The sequence below is a fragment of the Apteryx mantelli genome, chromosome 25 (genome assembly GCF_036417845.1).
Source record: "Apteryx mantelli isolate bAptMan1 chromosome 25, bAptMan1.hap1, whole genome shotgun sequence".
In the NCBI taxonomy this organism is placed as follows: Eukaryota; Metazoa; Chordata; class Aves; order Apterygiformes; family Apterygidae; genus Apteryx; species Apteryx mantelli.
The window spans coordinates 9,059,262-9,082,701 of NC_090002.1; the positions used below are offsets into that span (position 1 = coordinate 9,059,262).

The following is a 23,440-nucleotide window of genomic DNA, read 5'->3' on the forward strand; positions in this document are numbered from 1 at the left end:
TGCAAGGTCACCTTGGCTCCATCACCCCACCAGGCAAGGGCCAAAGGCTGACAGATTATATAGCCCCAAGAACAGCTGTGGAACTTCACAATGACCAAATGCTTTTTAAAACATCTTAGCTGCTATGATTGTTATTACACAAAAGACAGAACTAAGACTTTGTAGGAAAAATAGATAAAACCTACCACAACAGATTTCTTAAAACACAAACTCGCTTTGCATGATAGCCTCTAGTGCATGTGATGGCACATCTAGAAAGCAATCAGCACAGTGGGTCAGTTTATCTGCATTTGAAAGGACATCCACCTAAGGATTTAGTGTACATACTTGCTGGACTCTGTCTTCTTTCATCTAATACCCGCAGATAAATAACAGACTGTGTATTTATTGTCATTGCTGGGACATAGAGGGCAAAATAGAAAGGCTATTGATTGCTGAGGGGCAGCTCATGGATGCAAGCATGTCATGTAAAAGGTTTTGTTTGTCCTCATAATTGATTTTCATTAGGTTTTGAACTTTCAAGCCTCAAGTCACAATTCTCTTGCAGAACACCTTGTGAAACCAAAGATTGTGCCCTTTACTGCCAAGATGACTTAATTCTTTAAATCTTTCCCTCAACTGATAGGTAGTACTACTAAAATCATACTTGCCAGACTGCTCTAGCCAAAACCTGACTAGCTTCCTCAGGGAAAGCCTAAGGTCTAAAAAGCAATTAACCTCAAACCTAAGAGACAGCATGAAAGGCGAATACAGTTTTACACCTTGCTAAAAGTAACACCACAAAGCAATCACAGAAGAATACCTTAGAATAGCAGAAAAATTACACAAGTCACATTTATGGGTTATAAAAGCCCTTTTATAAAGCCATTTTTAAACAAAACCAAAAAGTTTACAAAAGAAAATAAAAGATACAGAAGAATGAGTTGCTTAATATATTCCAAAAAGGAGAAAAATAAAAGAGGGGACACAATTCCAACATGCTGAACAATAAAGGGTTCTTTTCCTTGTGTTTTTTTTTAATACAAAATACAAGCGAAGGATACACATACTTAAAACAGAGCTCAGGAGCAGGTATGCAGTCCTGGGAACCCTTCAATAAAAGCAAAGCAGGGTTTTGTTATTTTTTTCTTTCTTTGCAGGTACATACAGAGATGGAATATGTAAAATTAAGTAGCACAAAAGACCATCACACAATTCTACCAATGAATGTTGCATCTATAAATTCACGAACATGGTCAACAAAGTCATGTTCACTTCAACCCCTTAAAAAAAAAGTGTTGTTTTTATTTTAAATAAAGCATTAATGTTACATTCAAACTTAACTCCTAGTACCATGCTGTAGATCTCAGTATTGTCAAGGTATTGCAAGAGTTGTCAACCCTATCAGGCCCAGTGATGACAGCCATGTCCACATGCACACACACTGATCATGGGCCAGCAGAAATGGAACGCTATTTGCAGCTGCCCCTTTTTCTGACCACTCTTCAGATTAAAACAAAACAAAACAAACAAAAAAAAGGGGGGGCGGGAAGGGGAACTGCAAAGGGCCTGATTTTTGAAAAAACTCAACTGAGGATTGCAAATACTCAAGACAAATATTCACTGCATACCATCTAACGATGCCTTGCTGATAGCTAAGGGCCCAAGGCCCTACCTGGAGTCTCTTTCTCCTCTAAAATTAATTGTTCAGGGTTTACTGTGACATGATGTTCATGGTTAAACAAAATTATGTAGCTCTTATTTACAATTTTTTGTAACAATTGCTTCTGCAGAAAAAAGTAAAACTCACAAATTTTTCAGAACACAAAGGGAATAAGATGTCAGACACTCCCATGCGCGCACTCACACTCGCGCACTCACACACAAAATACTTCAGGGGCTTTTACACACATTATTCTGGCTTAAGCTGATTGAGTATTTCTCCATCCCACCCACTACCCCTCCCAAAATATATATATAAAAAACCCTTGCCCCAATATACAAAGCATATGCACAATGGTGTTTTGCAGTCACACTGAGCATGCTCAGACTGATCGAACCATTCAATTCACTGCAGTTGAAGGGGGGCAGGCAGTTTACAGAGTTGTTTCTAATAGTGGTTGATACATAGAGTCAGCACATAGTGAGAACTTGACTAGACTTAGAAATATTTATGTTTTAATTTTAATATAAAGAGTTTAATGAAAAAGACATTCAAATGCCAGTCATCTACTGAAGTGGGAAGTCTAAAACAAGGATGCGCTTAGTTTGGGGAGGTGCTCTTGCAAGGACACTGTCATCTTTCAGAACTCTTATATTCTTCATAGTACATTAAGAAAAAAAAGTCACCGTGGACAGTATGAACGAAATAGCTTTGCTTCGAGTTTCATGCACAGAAATTGTATTTAAACTTCCCCAAATTACAGGAAAGTATTCAAAGTTCAAGGAAAATTTTTTTTGATCATTTACATAAAGAATATATATGTCCACATATAGATGGGACACCCTCCCCCCCCAAAAAACCCCTAACATATCCTATATCCCAGCAGCTATTCTGTGACAGTGTCCCTTTAAACCTCCACCTGCTTACATTTTCAAATCCTGCCTCCCCCAACAGATGAACATCCACTTCTCAAATACTGAAACTCATGGATCGGTTTGTGGTTTTTAAAAACCATGTGTTCACCAATATGATCTGTTATAAAAATAAACACTTCACAAACAAATTACATAAAGCAAAGCACCAGTTTCTACAGCTCAAAAGCTTCCAGCATGTTAGTTTACTTCCCTCCCTCCTTAACCTGGGTGCCTCAGCGTCTATTGTACTTTTGTGACCGTCACCAGTGGGGTGGGAGTGGGGGGTCGGGGGGGGTCAGAAATCAGGGGGGGTCAGAAATCAAATGCATCTTCTGCCACTGCCCTGGGAGCCCATCACCTGCAGGTGGACGCAGCCACGCGGTGGCACAGCACCTCCCCGGCGTTCCAGGCATTCCCTAACAGGAGGCACGCAAGGTGCACTTCTCCTCCTCCCACGCGCTCTTCTGCTTTAAGGAAGTTATTTAAACGACAAAATTAAAAGCTTCTTGACTGCCCTGCTTCTAAATCTTGCTCTCACCCACAATGCATTCAGAAACCCATGTAGCTTAACATGTTTGGCATTTTCATGCTGATCAAACAGAAATTAAAGCAAGTAATCTTTAATATGAAATCCCAACTGAAATTTTGTTTGCTGATCAAGCCTTGCGGTCAGTTAAAGGCAGTATGAATTGCATACAAATATTAAACAATGCTGTAGTGTGGATTCAGAAACAGAATGTAGAAAAGGACATTTAATGGAAGTTAGCGATAAAATACCATTTGAAGAGTGAGACCAGGGCAGGGCACTAGATTAACTGAACTCTGGAATAAATCCATTTACCTCTCTGCAAAGGCTCCAAAACTACAGCTGTGTAACAGAAGAGAATCTTTTCAAAGCCGCCTTCTGCGAACGAAACTTCCTGCTCCACGAAGAACTATTCATGCTCCTAAAGAAAGGCATTTTTACAGCTTTCCTTCAAGAAATCAGAATGCTTAATATGAAAGAATTAAAAAGGACATTTAAAAATGTTAAGTCTGCTGCTACTGAAAAATGTTGTTTGTACTTTAAAAAAAAAGTGTTAGCCTTCACAATTTTCTTCAACCTGTAAAAATTTAAACTGCTGTATTTCTAACAGAGTAATCGAGAAAGAGACCATTTGGGCTTAGTGTTTGCAAAGATCAGCAAAACCAATAAGATATAGAAAAAGTTACAAAATCCCAGAAGTAGTACAGGATTTACATAGTGTTTGGGTTGTGACACAAGCTCAAAGACAAGCATCATGCATCCTGTAACTGCCATTAGAGAAGAACATATGAGAAAGCAGAATAATTTTACAAGATATAGGGTCAAAACTGCCAGGCATAAAATAATCCACAGTCCAAAACTTGAACTGAGAACAGTGGAAAGGTATTTTTCCACAGCCTGAACATTAGTTAACTTTGTTAGAAAAAAAATATAATAATATATATATTAAGTGGAACTTACAAAATACACTCTTCAGAAAAAATCTGGTCCAGCAGGTAAAGAAACAGCTGTTTGACCAGATCAGCTAGAGGTATTCTATGTTTAAGTAATCCTTGTACATTTTAATAGCAAACATAAACTAAGAACCCAATAGACAAGAATGGCTCAAGACATAGTCTGGACTGAAGGGGAATAATTATGTGGACCAGACACTCATAAAAGTGTATGCTACCCCCCAAAAATTAGTCCAAACGTTACTTAAAGTTTGGCCATTTATTTTCCCGTATTACCCAAGAAGGACTGGACTAAGACTGAAGGGAATGCAAGAGACTCTGCTCTCCCAGACATTTGGAAGTCGGGAAGATGTGGAGGAGAGGAGAAGGGATTACATTCACTTCTTTTTCAAGACTTTTACTTCACTCCGGCCTTAAGCTGCTCTGCTAAATTAAACCACTTAAAAAAGGGAGAAAAAAAAAAAAAGATTTACAATGGAAACACCGATCATCTTTATTGTAACGGCAACAGTAGTTTCATTATAGTAAAGAACGTTAGAGAACTTAAAAACTTGTATAAGCCACGGTAAAGTAATTTACCAGCCTCTATAAAATCCACGGCTATGAATCACACAAGACAATCACTTGGCTGCTATTAATATTCCATTCCATGTTTTAGGCTCCATACTGCGCTCAGTATCTTCGGGCTCCCTATTTTATTCAGCCAAGAAGCCTTCCCAGTTGTATTAGTGTATCACATCTAAAAGCTCTTTAAAATCCAAACAGGATTAAAAACCTGGTAGCATGTGCACCAGAAATCCAACTAATTAGCTGCCTTATGTTACCTTCAAGAGGCTGGTTACAAAACACGTGTAGTTCAGTGACAAGGAAAAAAAAAGATGCAAAGCTTGTCAGCTATGAGATAACTGTGAGCAACATACAGAAAGCACAAAGGGTTTAAGAAAAAAAGAAAGAAAAATGGCAGGTCCAGTTTTTAATATTTCCACCAACAAACATGGCAGCAACCTCTGCATTAAGGTTTGAAAACCAAAGCCTGGGTATTTTAATTATGTTTAAAAAAGGATATGGCTGCTTTGATAAAAACACATTAAAATGCCACCACACAGTCTCAAGTATCTTGCATTTAGAGGGACATCCTGTTTTTGTTATAAAACTATAGCCCTGCTACACTTCTTCCAAACCTCATTTCCTCCTGGCTTCATCCACTTAATACTGTTCCCGACACAGCACTTTTTAGGCTTAGGGAGCAGAATGATGATCAACAGTTAGACACAGACATGATGATGTGGGAGCAGAATGAACAGAGCCTCCCATACTATAGGAAGGAAGGAGGAAGAAATGGAAGTGGTATTGGGGTAATGTTCACTACCGATGAAGTCTGCTATCCAACACTGCAGCTGGAGAGCCTGAGAGGTAATGACTGCAAAGCCTTTCTGAGGACAGATGGAGGGAGAGAAGAGAAACACTTAAGCGTGACTCATGGGATCCGAGACTGACCAGAGCATTACAGGAATCCTTTGCTTCACATTGATAAAAGGACATCCCTCGCCCCAAAAGCTACAGAATTTAGTTCTATATTGTCTATTGAAGTTTTTCCTTGAAACAACTTTAAAGAAAATTTCCACAATACCAAACAGAAACCAGAATTTTAAGTTGTTTTTAATTTCTCTTCCCTACTCTGCCCATCTATACCCAACCTTCAAAGAAATAAAATAGAATTGATGGATATGAGCAGCTGGTAGACTGTACATCTGAAGTTGTATAGAATGAACTGTAATTTGCTTAAAGTGGAATGGTAATCTATCCAGCAAAGACAAAAAGATCTTCCACCCTAGTTGGAGGGTCTTTTCTAAATAGAGTGGCCCACCTACAAGTTTCCTGAATGCTTTCCATGAAAAAATTGTATGAACCAAAGAAACACAGGTTTGCGCCCCATGTTTCCTCCTCCTCAATTGGAATTCATATTAACTACACTTTTTCTGAGAGAATAAACTTGTATCAACAAAAATCTGTTAAAGCATAGGTTCATTTTTTTTCCCCATATTCAGATAAGGAATAATAGTTTTAAAGAATTCTTACCAGCACTGGGAAATCTATTCTACTTAACGATTTGTAAGTATGGTTTCCACGTATCAGTCTCAAACCTTATTGCTTCACAACTGCAGTATCCCTTGAAAAAAATATATATTTAAACGGTCTGTTAATTTGTCTTAAATGGCTTTCAGATTTGGTGGGGGAGGGAGAACGGAATGGCCAACAGAGAACAGTGACTTCAAAATATTACTGTATAAGGGTTTCCTCTTATTAAAAAAAGGATACACTGTATTAAACAGCTGAAAGTAAAGACAGCATTCAAAGCCCATGAGTCAAGCCACAGCCAAAACCGTGTTCTACCCCTAAGTATGTTTTCTTTTCCTTTTTTTTCTTTTTTTTCTTTTTTAAACAAAGATTTCCTCAACTGCCATTTAATCTTCACCAGAGGGTGCTTCATCTTCAGACCCCTCATCCCCTGACTTCTCTGGTGGAGGGCTGGCTGATTTTTTCTTTTCTGGGGGACTTTCAGGCTCTTCATCCTCTTCTTTGGGGGATGGGGTCTTTTCTTTTGTTGCCTTGGAAGCTGTAGGGCGGCCTGCCTTGCCTTTGCCTTTCACTGGACTGGGGGTCACTGAAAAAGAGAGAGAGAGGAAAAAAAAAAAGAAAACTTATAAAAGTTATGATTTGTTACAAAGACAAAAGTTACATAGCTTTACACAAGCAGGATTTACACTTGAGTAGCAGGTTTCATTTTGCTTTGACCATATCACATGCATGGCGTTTCCTGCATTCCATATTATAGAAGCTGAACTGAATGAAAACTGATAACTAAAAAGACTTTAATACTACTTAACTACAAGTCCTGACTAATTATTGGCTATGACATTATTAACTATCAGAGCTAGCCTCTCGTCAAACCAATATGTATGCTTCTATTATTATTCTAGACTTCCTGCAGAAGTGTACCAAAATTACCTTTGGTTCAGGTTTCTTCCCCTTCCCCCTACACTGAAAACATGTGATGGAGACTGAGAGCCTGAAACAAAATTATGGATTATATTATTTGGATTGACACATAGAAAGCCAGACTGTAGTGTCAGAGCAGAGAAGTTGTACAGTCTAACTGGTTTTGCCAATGAGACACACAGTAATTCAATCTCTTCATTAGCTAAGAATTAAAGCCATTTTATTATTTCATAGGGTTGCTTTAATTCATTGCAAGTTATGTGTACTAGCCCTTCAAAATTATGTGACTGCCTACTGGCCCCCAAGATTTCCACCAAGTCTTATACAGCAGAAAAAGAAAACACAGTTTCTAAAGCAAACTGGCTAGTTTTCTTTTCATGGACGCACCTGTAGCCTTTAGCCTGGGCTTAGGCATTTTCTTTTCTTTCCTTTCTGGTTTGGACTTCTTGGACACCTTTTTATTTTTCTTTTTCGAACTGCCATAGTCACTGTCATCATCATCTTCCATGAGGAAGTCTTCATCACTTCCTGAATCTTCTGAAAGGACAAAGAAATTAAGTTTGTGAAGAAAAACTTTTCATTCATTTGGAAACAAGTAGAAGAAATATGGTTGAGATACCTACTAGTTAGATTGAGGAGGCATGAAATTAGGACTCTAACCTGTTAAGCTTCCACATAGCTGCTGTACTAAGGAATTCTGACAGAGCAGAAGATTTCATATCTTAGAGATAAAGTATTAGTATGATGAAACATGTAAATGTTGTGAGATCCTCAAAAGATGCTCCAACTCCATACCAAATATCCCATTTCAAAATGAAGAGAACCTCTTCACATAGAAAAAGTTAAATAATCTTTGCAGTGGTATTCTTATTCCTTTCTGAAATCACGTTTGCACCCACTATTTCAGGAACTTACTGCAGTTGATTAAGAGACTAAATCCATCCCTTTTTATGAAACAAACTGTTCTGCTTTGATCAACCAGGTATAATGGGTACTTTTATATGCTCTGAAAGTAGCACCAATGCCTCAAAACAGATGGGATGGCAAGAAGCAGCAAGAAACATTAAGAACTTTATAGGCAGCCCTAAAGGGGCACTGTGCTCCAAACTTAGGACAAAAATTCTAGATGTGAAAGGGTAAGCTTACTCTGTTGGACAGATATGCTGTAATGAATTAGTTTCCAAGTAGGACAACTTATGTCCGCACTGTCACATTCAAGACAGTGTTCCTTCTGCCGTTCGACCAGATCCATTAATTCATATCTGGTACTATATAATTCATGTCACATTAATTTTAACTTTATGTTTCTGCCATACAACCCCATTTACTTACTTTCCTGGAACTGTGCCTCATCATCCTCCTGTTCTTCCTCCTCACTACCCACATCATCCATAAGCATCTCTCGTTGTTTGGAAGCTGCTTTGGATGCTGCCTGTCGCTGCTGACGCACATTTTTGTGGTCTTCTTTCTCATCCTCGCTGTCCTCTGCAGCACAAAGTCACCACATTATGATGAAGACACAGAATACAGACTACATAACTGTCTTGAGATAGCGAGTAGACAAAACAAAGGTCAAGTCATACACGGAAGAGTGAATCAAGATGTTTGCTGAATAACTGAGTTGTGAGGAGAACACAGTCACATTCAACCTAACAACTAGTGTGTTTCTGGAGTCACTCAACATTGGACCTGTGCAGTATCTTTCATTGCAAAGACTAGCCACACTTTTTACAAGAGTGTTATTGCCCTGCCATTCACCATTACCCATACTATTATTCATGGAACAGCAATAAAGCACTTCTGGTAAATACATGTTTTGTTCCAGAGGTGTTAAGTCTGAGGTATCATGAAGCATGCTTAGAGGGCAGTTACTACTACACATCTAAAACACCGTAGTTCCTTACTGTACAAACTGTAACTTATCTGCAATGGTGAAGAACCAAAGAACTGCCAAAGCCTGTAGCTATGGTCAACTAGTAGTATTTTCTCCTTCTCAAAGTTTAAGAAACTTGCTGAATTACGTACCACTTTGATCCATCCTACTTTATAAAATCTGTGTAATGAGTGAAGTGCATACACAGTGTAGAACTGCTGCAATGCAATATAGGGACTGAATTTATCAGTCAGCATTCATACTTACTGAATACTGCATTTCATCATCATAACAGACTTTCTGAACAAACAAACAACAACAAACAAACAACAACAAACCAAAACACTTGTTGCTTTACCTGCTGGCCTTTTCCTGGATTTGGAGGCTCTCTTATTCTTTTCTGGTTTAGCTTTTTTTCCTTTTTTGCTTTTTTGAGAGCTCTCATAGTCACTGTCAGCTTTGCCATCATCTGCTCCTAAGTCATCATCTTCACTGCCAAAATCTTCATCTGGAAAGAAAAGGTGAGAAAATGAAGTTTCTTGACTACCACTCAGTGAAACATATGGATGACAATCACAGGGAAGAGATTAACAACCTGTGAAGACCAAGTTTACAGCAGTATCATATGAGGCAAGAAGTATGAGATATCCCAAACCAGGGCCAGAAGTAAAAGCAGTAGAATCAGCATCCAGGTTAGATAAGCACATTAGAAAAGTGCATGCTTTTCTAATCAGCATAATTTCTGTCCTATGCGAAGTCCTGCTCCTGCAACTTTCTTGCAAACTGGTCTTCGTTTTGAAGTTACACTAGCAGTGCAATGTGGTTAGTTACCTGGCGAGTGTGAATCATCTTTCTTTGTCTTCACATCTTTTTCTTCTGAATCCTCACTGAAAAGGAGAGAAAGAAAGGGTCTGATTCTGTTTTAACTCTGATTCCAAACAATACTATATGAAAGAAACATCAATTTTCAGTGAATGAACTGAATTCTGGGCCATGAAAATATGTACTTTTCTTGAAGATTGGCACATTATACTTCAGGACTACTCAGAAATACATGTAGTTATTACAGTTGAAAAGGTAATTTTCAAACTCTGAATCAAGCATAAATTTACACTGACAGTCAAGTGAACCAATCAGGAAACAACAAGGCTGAGATGAACTATGCGCTTCATTCTGAAATCTAACAATTATCCAGACGTGTCCCCTTTTACAGTTAGGATTTTGAAGTTTTCTATATTAATACGTGGCTGAGTATATAAATATAATATAGTTTTATTCTGAATGTATAGAGTTACTACTTGTCTTCATCTCATTACTTTCTCTGGAATCCTTCATTTTGACTAGAGCGCTAGTCAGAACTAGCACTGTAGCCCAGGTAAGTAGCACTAGAAGCTCTGAAATGGTTTGAGCTCTGATGGAGTTTCCCCGTTGTGCTCTAGCGGTGCCTGTTTCAATCCTCAGAGGGTATCTCTATCAGGCAGGTACTGTTCCTGTTCTTACCCACATCCCTCTTGTTCTTTATTACCACTGGCCAGAATCATCAGGCAGACAGGGACTTCCTTCCAGCATTTAAGAACATGCATTCCAGCCAATGATTAAATAAGTGTTTGAAGTAGGAATGGTGAATACTCTGCTGAAGGCCACTGATGTACAATATACATTTCAGGAATGGTTGAGCTGCAGATTTCGCCAAAGGTCAAGAAATAGGATAGACCAAAGTATTGCTACTTTCAAGTTTGGTAGTCAGAACTGACACACAACATTTCTCAAGAACTTTTAATAGTTTAGATAACTTATAACACACTAGAGCCCATCAGGCCCACTTGTTTTAAGTCTTATATTTGTTATATCAAACAACTATGGATTTCAATTACTTGAATACATGACTGTTTCACACGCAAGCCCTGTGCAATGTTCACAGTACCGACAGAAGTGCTCTTACACACTTAAAAATCCCCAAAGCTAATGGGACTTCAAGGTCAACCATTTAGTTGCTTTGGGAGCTGCCTAGCCCAATTTATTTATGTAATATCACATCTGTAAAATAACAGTTTTTGAATTCAGGTGTTATCCGCATTTGCAAGCTCTTCTCTGGCAGTTTGACCTCTAGTATTTCTGTAAGCATTGTAAGAGCAAAACACTTAGAATGGCCTAAGCAAACTGCTACAATAACATGCTCAGCACTAAATCTGTCAAGCAATGGATGAACTAGATTTATCCAGAAGAAATAGAGGTAGATGTTTGAAGTATTTGCATAACATCACCTTTGCATTAAATTCCTATTCATCATTTGTGTCAAAACAGTGCAACACAAATTGGGGGCAGCAGGAAGAAAGGAGTTCTTTTCTGAAACTCTTACAAGGTTTAAAAAAAACAAACAAACAAACAAAAAAACCCCTTATATCTCTAGGACAGTTAAAAACCAGGGTGAAAATTGTCTCACCCTCTCACTTCACAATAGCAGGCAGACCATTCGAATATTCCCATGCCTGTATTCAGCTTCTACCTTACAGCACAGAAACATAAGGAGGGAATCTTCTTAAGCACACCCTGCTGGTAAGTTATCCACATTCTACCAAACAGTGCAAGAGAGTTAAGAGATACCTTGGGCTTATATAATAAGAAACAGCTGGCAGAATCTCCATCCCTAAAGCTGATTTCTGTCACAAAAGCAGTCAATTGACCTAATATATATATATATTTTTTAATCGCGTTTCTTATGGTAATCTTTCATTGATGATAGATATATTGTGAAAAGCAAGATAGCTTCACTCTACAAAAAAACAAAGACACGTTCACTATTCTATAGGACATCACTCCGAGTTGAGTTCTTTCATGCTGGTATAACAACTCAGTTATCAAAATAAGCTACTTTGTTTTTGAATTAGACAAAACAGGAAATTAAAAACAAAAATACCTACAAAACTAACAAACCACCCCTACTACTATTGCCAGTGTATTGTCCCAAATAGTTATCCTCAAAAATGGTCTGAGCACACTGAAAAACCGTGGGGAATGAAATGCATCAAGCCACTGACTTACCTGGATAATTGCACTGGTTGCTGGTTTTCATAACTTTATCGTATTCTTTCCCATTACAACTGTCTAACTCTGGAAAGCTGTTTTAATGCTGAAGTACAAGTGACAAATACTTTACACACAATTTCCCTGCCAATTTTGAATAAGAAAGAAGACCTCAATGTCCAGACTGGTTATGAAAGCTTTGTGATTGAGAGTTCTACATCTCAAACTGCTGACTTTGAATTCCACTTACAATCATTCCTCTGAGAAGATCCTGCTCCCCACATACAGGAAAAGGTTTGTAGACATGCAGATCTCATCCTTCATACTAATCTGAATTCTGACAACTTCCTTGCAGATGAGCTACTTCCGTGCAGTTTTGAATAAGCCCCAACTATTAGTCCAATGCCTAGAACTGCAGGTTCTGTTATGCAGCACAGAACCATGCTTCTGCAACTGTTCAAAGGAATTCACCTATTACGCACAACAGATAGCAAGCTGTTTCTGCACTTGCACAGTCTTTCTGCCCCTCATTCTCCCAGGAAGAAAAACATGAAGTCTCTGTCAGGCAATCTAGAACTGAATTCCTCAGATTTTTTTTTTCCTTAATCAAATTTATACACAAGCTGGAGGCAAACTGACGCCTGAAAGATGATTGACTGTAAAACAAAGAAAGCTCTTACAGAAAAGAGACTTGACAAGTTAAATGCTTAAAACTGGTGACTGAATTCCCACTCCAAGCACCAAACTTACTTAAAAAAAAAAGTCTCTATCTACATCAAGATCAGTATGGGCAGGACATATAGTATATGTTCCTACTCGAGAACACTGAAAGGTGGGACTTACAAAAGGTGATCAAGTGACCAAGATAGATATGATATGAGATTACAAGATAAAGTTGCTAGCAATTTAAATGCTAACACCAAGGTTCACAGCGTTGCAACAAAGACCTCAGTACATTACAAATGCCTATTTAGGCTAGGCAAGCTTAGATACAAAATACAGGGCCTTTCCATGGTTACAGTTACTTCACATTTTCTAGCATGCTATGAGAATACAGTAAGACACAGTGTTAAGAAAGCTGCAGTGCAAGTAAGTGGATGGTCTTTATGCCAGTAATTTGTTTTAAATTTTTTAAGTTTTAAACAGATTAAGTGTGTCTTTTACCTGTCCTCCTGAGAATTCTTCCCAGATCGCCTCTTATTTTTAGCCTCCCGGGGAGACGAACGGATTTTCTTGGATGGGGGACCTGAATCTCTTCCGTAATCTTCATCTGGACAGGACAGTGCAAAACGGTTTTGAATCAAACTCCTAGTTCCCAGCAAACTGACTACCAGCTCCACAGCAAACTGACTTCCTCAGCTATATCTTAAAATGACCATTTCAGTCATATCAAAAGGAAGCCCTCCAAATATCACAAAGCTTCAAACAAAACTTTATAGAAGTAGAGTCTTGTCTTAAACTAGAGATTTACATTTTCAACTGCCAACAGCACAATAAAAATACAACGTACAATCAAGTTTTACACAGTATTAAGAAATATAGAACAAGCTTCATAAGAGGAAACAATATTTTTTACAGCTAGTCAGAAACACACAGAGTTATTAAGCAAATCTATTAAAAATTAACATCCATACATAGCTCTATGTCCTTAAGAGCAAAAATTTTTTTCACTGTCCTATGATAGAAGAAGTATATTGTTATATAGTAATCTACAGTGTAACTTTTTACAATCGTTACACAATACCTTATACAATGAATAACAGGACTGCAGTTAAGAGTTATGCACATTTGTTTCCATTAATTATCAGTGCAGCCTCATTTAGCAAACAGTAGCAGCATGTCTATTTTCTAAGAACACAAAACATATTCCATATGGCTTCCAGAAATATTTAGTTAATTCACACAGAATATGAAGATTTTTTTTAGATCCAATTCACAGAAATGCCTGGCATTATAGGATTAACCAGAGTCCACTAAAATAAACTGAAAACATATTTTACTGTAGGGGAAAAAAAAAAAAAGTGGCATCAGGGAGATTTTGCCACAGAACATAACATAGACCAAGGAAGAAGACAGTTGCTGCCAACAGCCTAAAGGCACTACAACAATACAAGCATTAAATAGTAAGATTTCTATCACTATTGTTTGTTTAATATAAAACATCTGGGAATCATTACATTTTCAAATGTTTATTAACAGTTCAGAGACTGTGAAGAGCAGAAACGCCTTAGAGTTTAGGTTAAAGATATGACTAGAAGCAAAGCAATTAATATGCAAAATAATAAACTACTGTATCTCAAGAATATTATATTGCTAAGAACAAAGTCATTTACCAGCATCATCCGATTCCTGAAACTGTGAGTAATCGACCACCTTCCTGTTCCTGTTAAAAAGGGGGAAAATCAGCAATTCATAATCTCAGAGATGCAAAACTTTAGCTAACAAAAAAGTACCATATACTTATTTCCAGTAGTTTAGAATAAAAAAGTCACACCCTCCAAAACATCCCAAGAAACCTCTCACAAATAAGTAACCTATACCTTCAAAGTCAGCAATGAGCACACAGTATATTCTAGCATTTTCCTAGAGAGTCACTGTAATAGCCTGGATTATATTCTCAGGATCTGTAGGTGCTTTTTGATGAGCAGTAATCTCATGGCTCAAGACTGCAGTTCGGAAGAGCCATCTTAACCTGTGCCATGCAGCTCTTTCACTATTAAAACCATAGAAATTGTTGTACCATTGTTACATTTTCAGCTACAATTACTGAAAGCAGTATTTAAAAGCAGTGTTGGCATCCTAAGATTAAAGAGGTTTAAAGATGCTAAACTATTTAATCACTTAAGGCGTGATTTTTTTTTTCTTCTTTTTAAACAGGCTGAATCTTTGAAAGCCAGACCTCCTCCTGACACCCAGTCCCAAAGCTGGGATATTTAAGAATAGGATTCCAGATATAAAACAAGCAGGTGAATTTAACATGCTCACAACATATTGAATATATTCCTAGTACTAACAGCACCTGTAAGGCATGCGTTACTCTTCACATAACAGCAGCCAGTGCCAATACACAGGCCAGGCAGGGATAGTCACTATTAATATACTACCGAATAAAAAGCAAAGAAGCTTTATACATAAGTATCACGGTTGTGGTTTTTTTGCAATCAATGGTATCTTCCAGACCAAATTACTGGAGGACCCTTCAGAATGATTTTAAAAAAAGTAAAGAAAGGATTTATGTCTCCTTCCTGTGTCGCTGCAAAAAGACTCCTCACATTTCAGATAATGTTTAGTGATTTAAAAAATGATACCCTTGAAGTAAAATCTAAACATTCAACTTCTTGTAGAAATGGTTGAAATTGTTGGTTTCGACTCATTAACTCTTTTAATTAATTAAATAATAATTTGGGAAGAGCTTACTAATATGTTTTCAAATATCATCACAAATTCAAGAAACCATTTCCTAACTACTTTTTGGGTGGGGGAAGGACGGGGAGAGGAACTCTGCTTTTTACAGCTCAATATAATCATGCTTATTCTCATACCTCCTCCTCCTCCAGATATTTGCTCCCTCCGTGTTCCCTCTTTCTAAAACGTGAGAAGTTTTCAACACCTGCCACCAGGCTATTCTGGGGCGCTTTGTCAGTTAGTTACTTTGATTCTCTAATGAGATTTAAGAGAGAGTTATGATGATTAGCTGCATTATATGACACCACAGTGGGAAAAGCTATGCATTTTACGCACCCTATATATTTGGATAGCAAATGAGCATGGACCCACACTTTCTTTACCTCATCAGCACCTTTTCCGCTCTCTAAGCGGACAAAGTAGCAGAAGTAACTAGGTATCTTTAATAATGCAAATGTAATGGCCAATTCTAGACAAATATAGTTAACTAAATAAGCAGCTGTTACTTAAATTGATGCCTCACTTGCCAACAAAATTAGATATGCTTCTCAAACTTACTGAAGCCTAAAAAATAAAAGTAGGTTTTTGGCTACTGTTTTCAGTACCTGTCCTAATTACTTTATTGATAAGGTATAACTGCCCTGTAAACCAGCTACTCGAGGGAACCAAGACAGCTATGCCATTGAACTACGCTTGTGATCTAACACATTGCTGGTAACACCTCAGTCAGATACCAAATACCCTTCTCTTACGGCCAACACGCAACAGGGGAGGAGGAGAAGCAGAAGGAGACTGAGAAAAGTGTCAGAGATTCAGAACCCTACACATGCGCACACACACACACACACACACACACACACAAACATCCCTTTTTACAATCCCTATGACCCAAAGCCAATGATGTACTTAATTTTGCAGTAAGTCACGTGAAGTAGTATCACACTATTACAGCTACAAAAGAGTTGGCAAGTGAGAAATTAAGTGACCTACCCAGTCTTACAGACTTGAGGGCTGCTGCAAATAGAAGTCAACTCAAAGGCCATCCAGTACATGAACCTCAAGTCCCTTCACTTCTCCTGAACTGCAGAGCAAGACTGTTGAATTTCACATTCACTTTCCATAACTGAACTGCACTCCGAGATTAATACCATGCATTCCTGATAAGATCGTTCAGTTGAAAGATATCCCCAAAATCACACTGTTGCACTCTGGCTGTTGATCAACTGGAAATCAATTATACACCTCCCTCTTGCACAAGTGCCTCTATTCGTGGCTTACAGCAGCAGACTTCAAGAGAGGAAGCAGCATAATTAATTTACTTCAACCCTACACCAATCCTCTCAAAAGAGCCAACCTCCCCCCAAAACCACAAAAAACCCATGCAAACAAAAAAGGCAAGACCAGTCATTAGATTTCTATAGGTTGTATCACATTCAAGCCTGAGGGGAACCATGAGTAGAAAAAAGTACAAATGCAATGTGCTACAGAGCACTGCCCACTTGTAGTCTGAATACTGTAAAATACCAAATTTGAAATACAATTATTGGCAAAACATCTTATGGTGTACCATACAGGCTAGGCCTCAAACTCAAAACCCTGCTCCAACAGACAGTCTTCCTGAAAATTGTCTTCTGCCACATCTTACATGTAAAAACATTAAGTTTATTCTGGTAAGCATCTGAAGAACAACAAAATTACTAAAGATGATGTTTAGTTTGGTGCATATATCATGTATTACATTTTTCTCCAAAAATATAATCAGAAAAAAAGAATATTCTGTTCTAGCAGCTTTGCAGAACAATGGTTTCAGACACCACTCATCTAACGAGCAAGATGGAAATTGTAATACTGTCACCTTGTAATAAATTGGTCATACTGAGCTTCATCTTGCTTATTACAGTTAGAGACCCCTATTAAATCAAGAAGTACTGAAAAGGTAATAGTTAGAAAAAGCATTAACAAAAAGTGTCACAGGTATCCTTCCACTTTCTAAGCAGTGTACCCTATAAGTGTTCAGCTAGAAAGTAAACCCTGATATACCCCCATTACCTTGTCTACAAGAGCACTGATTTCTATATCCTAAAAAAAATCACTATGGCAGAAAACAACAAGAGAAAAGGCTGTTTGCTTGTTTTTCTTTATTTTGTTTTGCAGGACAAAGTAGAGTAGGAAGAAAGAGGGAGCATCTGCACTGATATTACTGAAAATAGAAACTTGATGAAATGGTCTTCCCATTAAAACCAGATAAGCACACAAGGGCAGAAATGTGAAACAAACTGCTCTTGCATCCACCATTCCTCCTCATTCTATACTCATCACGCACCCCCTTTAGACCAACTTAAAATTTTCTTTAGAACTGTCAACAGCACTGACGTGCAATGCTTAATGACTCTGCGAAGTCATTAAACTTGCAAAGAGAGCCTGCATCTTTTACTAGATCACTGTGATAAAGACTGTAGAGCGGATAAACTCACTGATGCTAAGATCTGGGGGGGGGGGGGGGGGGGGGGGGGGGGGACGACCACACCACACACTTGCTGGTTTTGTCAATAAAGAGTATCTCTTTTCCACCAGCAGACACTAAGAGATAATAAGACAAGCAACCAGACATGAAAATATTTGTTAAATTCAGTTAGACTGAGCATAAAAAAAACAGTCTAGTAGACAGCTGGGATGGATATTGTTCAATATGATTTAAAACATACAGTGTAATTTTAAGATAATGTACTTGCTAATTCAGCTCTCTGTTTGAAGTGTGCATGTGAGAAGGAACTCGGGGAGGAAAGGTATAAAGAGGGGTCCTGAAAGTATAAGTTTTTAGTATCAGCTGCCCGTCCAAAATTTCTGGAATAAGAGTAATTCATCTAGTAATTCATCTACATGTTACATTGGAAGCACTTATTTAGCATAGCAATACTCAAGTAATATAATAAGAACTCAGAACTGTACTGTAACTCTTACAACTAGTATTTGATGCCAAACAACAATTTTAAAAATGATGAAAAGCAATATTAACATTTAGAAGTACACCTAAACACCTACACAACTGATTAAGGATTGCATAATACCACCTCATCTTCAGCTAATGAGGTTCTCTCAAACCTCAGTGTAAGTCAACATGTCTAGGATTAGATGTCATGGACTAGATGATCTCTAGAGGACCCTTCCAACCTCAACCATTCTGTATTCTGACATATCACAGGATCCCAAGAGTTCAAGAGTGGAATATACACAGTGTAACAACCAAAAAGCTTTTTTGCTTTTTTAAAAAGAGAATGCTTAGATCCCCGGTATTTCCACGGGTATTAAATATCCATACGTAAAGACAAAGGTCCAGGTTTAAAAAAAATACATTACTCCTGAAAAGCAAAGCCACAAGGAGTCTTCAGAAAAACTAGTAACTGATCACATCATGTAATGAAGAGGAACATTTAGGTCAAATGATTATCAGCAGAAACATGAGCCTATCCTCTTGTCCAATCTGGGAAGTAAAATGAATAAGAGATTAAATAGTTACTGACTTTTTTTGTTTTTAATACAGCATTCAACCAACATAATCATCAAGCTAAGCATTTATGAAAAAAGTTATCAACTTTTCTTCATTTAAAGGCTTCATATAGGCCTGGTAAAGACAAAGTGGTCAGTTTCACTTTCTGGTTCTCATTCCAGCCGCTAAAGCTGTTATACTTTGAGGACAACTTATTACCAATAAATATTGCCATCTAAAGCATCACTGTGGTGCCTCTTTATATATAGAGGGACAAATAGACTGAAAATACCTACACGAAATATTCCCTAAATTGTGCAATACAAATATGCAGTGCTAGATTTAGGCCTTAAATAAACAGACAATAACTTATAATAATGCATCAGAAGTTGAAACATTTAAGCCTAGTGACAGTTATTTACCTAAAACACGTCACTATGGTGTTAGTCTATTAAAAAATTGGCACAACTGTACTCAGACAAGACTCACCGACTAGAGGTTCCCAATTACAGAGGTCATTGTTTGGGTCTGGACTTGGTGTAACTCCAAACGTCTGTAAGACTAGGCACTGCTCATGGTATCTGCAGAATTTTTAGGGATACACATGACTTGAAACTCCATAAAACAATTAAATGATTTATGCAGCAACAGTTTAAGCAGCCTTGTGCCCATCCTCCACTTGAATGCAACTACAAATGAGAATATTTTAAAGATACAATACAGAAATGTTCTGATGCTGAGGGGCAAGTAAAAAGAATCAATTTTGCAATCTGTGCTGTTCATAGTAATTTGATTTTTATTGTACCTCTACCTCAGCCTTTGTATCTCTTTAAAGTTTTCAGAGCAAGGATCGTATCTTTTTACTTATCTGGAAAGCCTCTAGCACGTCTCTGGACATTACCACACATTCTTACCTAAGCTAAATGCTAGTCCCCTAGGAAGTGCTTCTTTCCTGCTACCCCATGGAGTGTTTCCAGAATCACAACAATATTTATATTTACATTGTCCAGGTATAATACTGGCAACAAAACAAGTTACATTTAATAGATAAATTTATTTTTTCCTGCAGCTACAATTTAGGAGGACCACCTTTCTACTGAAGTGCCAATAAAAGACTGGGATTTGAGAGCTACTACTAAAGAAGAACCAAGAACATGAAGCTATAAAGCCCTGAAACACTGAAATAAATCCGTTCATTATTGGTTTTAATCTAAAAAAACAAAAACAAATGAACAAGCTGTGATTTAAATACTTGCCTATATTGTTTCATTTTGCAACACCTGTAGTAGAGGAGTACCAGCAAGTGAAAGTGACCAGTGAGTAAAAGGTAGAAGTGAATTGCATCAAATTTAAAGTCAAAATTCTTAGTTAAAATACATCACTAAGATGCATTAATTTATGCTGTACATAAAAATAGTAGCTCAAAATTTTATTTCACTTGTATTCAAGAATAGATAAGGACATAACTATATAACCACCAGCTCTGCATGCTCTTTGCAGTATTTCAGAATAGTTAGCAATAAGATGTGGAGATTCGACAACGGTAGGTTCTTCTATTTTTTATTACTTGTCATAACAATAATGAAGATACCCTCTTCATCCACCTAAGAGGACTCTAGTTAAGTAGAAAGTTTTTGGCTCTGAATTAAAATGCATGAAGTCTGTGAATAAGGGGGCTTTATTACTACTTCTTCACTGAACAGTTTTAAGAAACTGACTTCAACAGTCAGAGTCAGTCTGAAGCTAGCCTTCTGCTTCCCAGGAGAATAGAACCCAACAGATATCCCTAATTTCTATCAAGTTTGATGCATACATATTCACTAAAAACTAGCAGACATAAATTAATTCAAAGATCACCAAATTAAGAAAAACCTTCCCATCACTAAAACTGACTCTGATGAGGAATCTTTCACCAGATTTCCCTATTAACAATACTGTAAGATACCCAGAAGAAAAAAAAAGAAAAAGAAAAAGAAAGAGAAAAGTTTTGGATTAAAATCTATGATGAGAGTTATCCAGTCACTACCAAGTGAATCAATATAATATACTGGCAACTGAAGATCTTTGCCCCGAAAGGGTTATTAAATACAGCTAGATCTATTTCTGGTACATGCCAAAAAGGTAGGTATTCTACTACTAACAGCCTGCTGGACTTTGGCATTGAATTTTGCTGTAGAGCAGCACATGTCAGCTGTGGGTATGACAAGTCAGGTGTTTCACAACACTGCATGATTTTCTAGATGTTATTTTGGTTTAGAAATTGTTTCTTACAAAGTTAATTAATACCAGAAACCTTAGAAACCATACTTTTAAAGATACAACACTTTCCTTACCTGTAGTAAGACTCCAGTGCTGGCAAGTATATTGCCAGCAGAACGTACACTGAAGTGTCACACTGAGCAGCAAAGTCACATCATCACTGTATTCCAGAACACAGGCACTGTCATTCAAGATCAGACCACTAGTCCATCTAGTTCAATATCCTGTCTTGCAAAAGGCCAAAAACTGATGCTTCAGAGCAGAGTATATATAGTCCTATTAATGCACTTTTGGACCCCAGACAATTTCCTAAGACTGGAGCTTAAGAGATTTATTTACCCTTACTTTTGCATGCAGGAATTAAATATACTACTGAACAAAAAAGAGCTATTGAAAAGCAAGTGTTTCCTCCCTAATTAGCAAAGTAGTCCTAATCTAACTTTTTTTTTTAATTATCTTGTATTAAAGATGCTACTTAAAATAAAAGGTTATCACCTATACATTATATATATATGTTTTATACCCAAAATTCATTTCATACTTATTATTCCAAAATAAATGTATTTATTCGATAACCTAAATCAGGCTCACTGAGAATAAAAAGTACAACCAATTACCTAAAATATCTTGAAAATGAATAAGTTCCAGAACAAAGTACACATTACGAAGCACCTTACCTTTTCTACAAAGAAAAATTAAATCACAAGTTCACACTATCTGCGTGCTTTGCAGAGAGGTGTAAAAAATGAAAATCCTGTAGGCAAACTATCAAAAACATGGGGAAGTTCTGTACACTGCGCATTTTCGGAATTAACACAATTCAACAGCATAGGCGAGGTCTCCCTGAAGCTCCATGCTCCTGATCCAATGCTGTTTCATAAGACACAAACACCACGACCTACCTCCTTTACCGCTGGGGAGAATACAGCCCGCGTAGCCAAACGGCCCGCTATTTCCTCCTCCCCAAGCCCACGGTTTAATATCGGGCCTCTCGTGGGGAGAGGGGCAGACCACCAGTAGGAAACCGACTCGGAGAGAGCAGTTAGTTAGAAGGCGAGAGGAAAAGGGCGTGTGTTCAGTGCTGTTCCCACCAGAGGGGGCGGCTCCTCCTAACTCCTCCCCTAAACGTGGTTTAACTTGTATGCACATCCCCTCTCCTCCAAACCCTCGCTGGTCACGGCATATTGCATGCCTGTCCCCTCCCCCTCCCCAAAACCGTGCAGCATGGTCTGCTTTTTTTCCACCGCTTCAGTCCCTCGCCTGAAAAAGCGTGCACGGAGCTGCGGCAGAGGCCTGCTTCCCCCACGAGAAGCGCGAAAATCGCGTTACATCCGTGCACTCTGCACGCTCCCTGCCCAAAGTGGGTCACGGCAAATCGCAAATATTCACTTTTCCCGTCGCAAAAATATGGGACGCAGCTCGCTGCACGCGGCCTCTCCAGGCCTCCTCTTCTCATCCCCAAAAGCGTGCAGCAAAACGCGTTGCCACCTCCTTTCTCCCCCAGTAAGTGTAGGGCAATATGCACGCTACCCTACACCAGGTGTGCAACAAGGCGTGTTGCATGCTCGCACCACCCTCTTAGGGAAAAAAAAAAAAAAAAAAAAAAAAGAAAGAAAGAAAAAAAAGAAAGAGAAAAAGGAAAAAAAATACAGAGAAAAGAGCCCATACTGCATTCGCGCAGCCTCCCTCCCCCTCGGCCGTGCACACACTCCTCCCCACGGCCGTGCAGCCGCCCCGAGGCCGGGCGGGGAGCCCCGCCGCACGGCTGCCCTCCAGCGAGCGTGCAGCCTCCCCGCCCCCGCGCTGCCCCCGGCCCGCGGCCCGGCCTGCGGCGAGGCCTGCTCCAGGGCGCGGGGAGGGCCTAGCGCCGCCGGCCGCGGCGGGGGCCGGGCCCGCCAGGAGGCAGCGCTGGCGCCGCGGGTGGGAGGGGAGGCGGGAGCGGGGCCTCCGCGAGCTGCCAAGGACTCACCTGACAGGCCTGGACATTTTCGCCCAGCGGTTGGGGGCCCGGCCCGGAGGACGTCGCCCGAAGCAGGAGGGGAAGGAGGAAAAAACGGTCGCCTGGTGTCGGCGCGGTGTCGGCCCCGTCCCCTCCCCCCGGGAGCGAGCGGGAGCCCTGGGCCCAGCGCCTCAGGCCGCGCCTCCGTAGCCGCCTCTTCCCCCTCGGTCGCCGCAGCCGCCGGCCCGCGCCGCGCCGCGCTGCGCCGGAGGAGCCTCCCGCTCCTCTGCGTGGGCCGCGCGTCCCCCCCCGCCCCGGTCACCGCTCGCCGCCGCCGCCTCAGTCGCCGCCGCTCGCCGATCCCCCCCGCAAAATGGTCGCGTTCGCACCGCCGAGAGGATGCGAGCGGGGGGCGGCG

The 23,440-nt window shown here is 39.2% G+C and overlaps 1 protein-coding gene across 3 annotated transcripts; it reads right to left on the reverse strand.

The window, feature by feature from the left end:
* Nucleotides 1–834: 834 nt before the first annotated feature.
* Nucleotides 835–23,361, reverse strand: NUCKS1 (nuclear casein kinase and cyclin dependent kinase substrate 1). 3 transcript variants are annotated; one of them, XR_010886308.1, is made up of 9 exons: nt 23,053–23,357; nt 14,266–14,315; nt 13,097–13,202; nt 9,740–9,795; nt 9,267–9,416; nt 8,368–8,520; nt 7,423–7,572; nt 6,115–6,700; nt 835–3,503 (listed from the first exon to the last, which is right to left on the reverse strand). XR_010886308.1 is itself a non-coding variant. In XM_067310468.1 (8 exons), the coding sequence occupies exons 1-8, from the start codon at nt 23,067–23,069 to the stop codon at nt 6,501–6,503; spliced, it is 879 nt and encodes a 292-aa protein (XP_067166569.1). In that variant the 5' UTR covers nt 23,070–23,361; the 3' UTR covers nt 835–6,500. The 3 variants fall into 3 exon arrangements, 2 of the variants coding, with proteins under 2 accessions (XP_067166569.1, XP_067166568.1); XM_067310468.1 differs by having other exon boundaries at nt 835–6,700; nt 7,423–7,569; nt 23,053–23,361; XM_067310467.1 differs by having other exon boundaries at nt 835–6,700.
* Nucleotides 23,362–23,440: the final 79 nt, after the last annotated feature.

Bases quoted from the DNA above. Each gene is read 5' to 3' on its own strand.
- NUCKS1 (XM_067310467.1), bottom strand. The intron at 9,417-9,739 runs GTAACTAACCAC...TTTTCTTTCCAG, and splicing joins AGATGATTCACACTCGCCAG to ATGAAGATTTTGGCAGTGAA. The intron at 8,521-9,266 runs GTAAAGCAACAA...TTTGTGCTGCAG, and splicing joins ATCCAGGAAAAGGCCAGCAG to AGGACAGCGAGGATGAGAAA.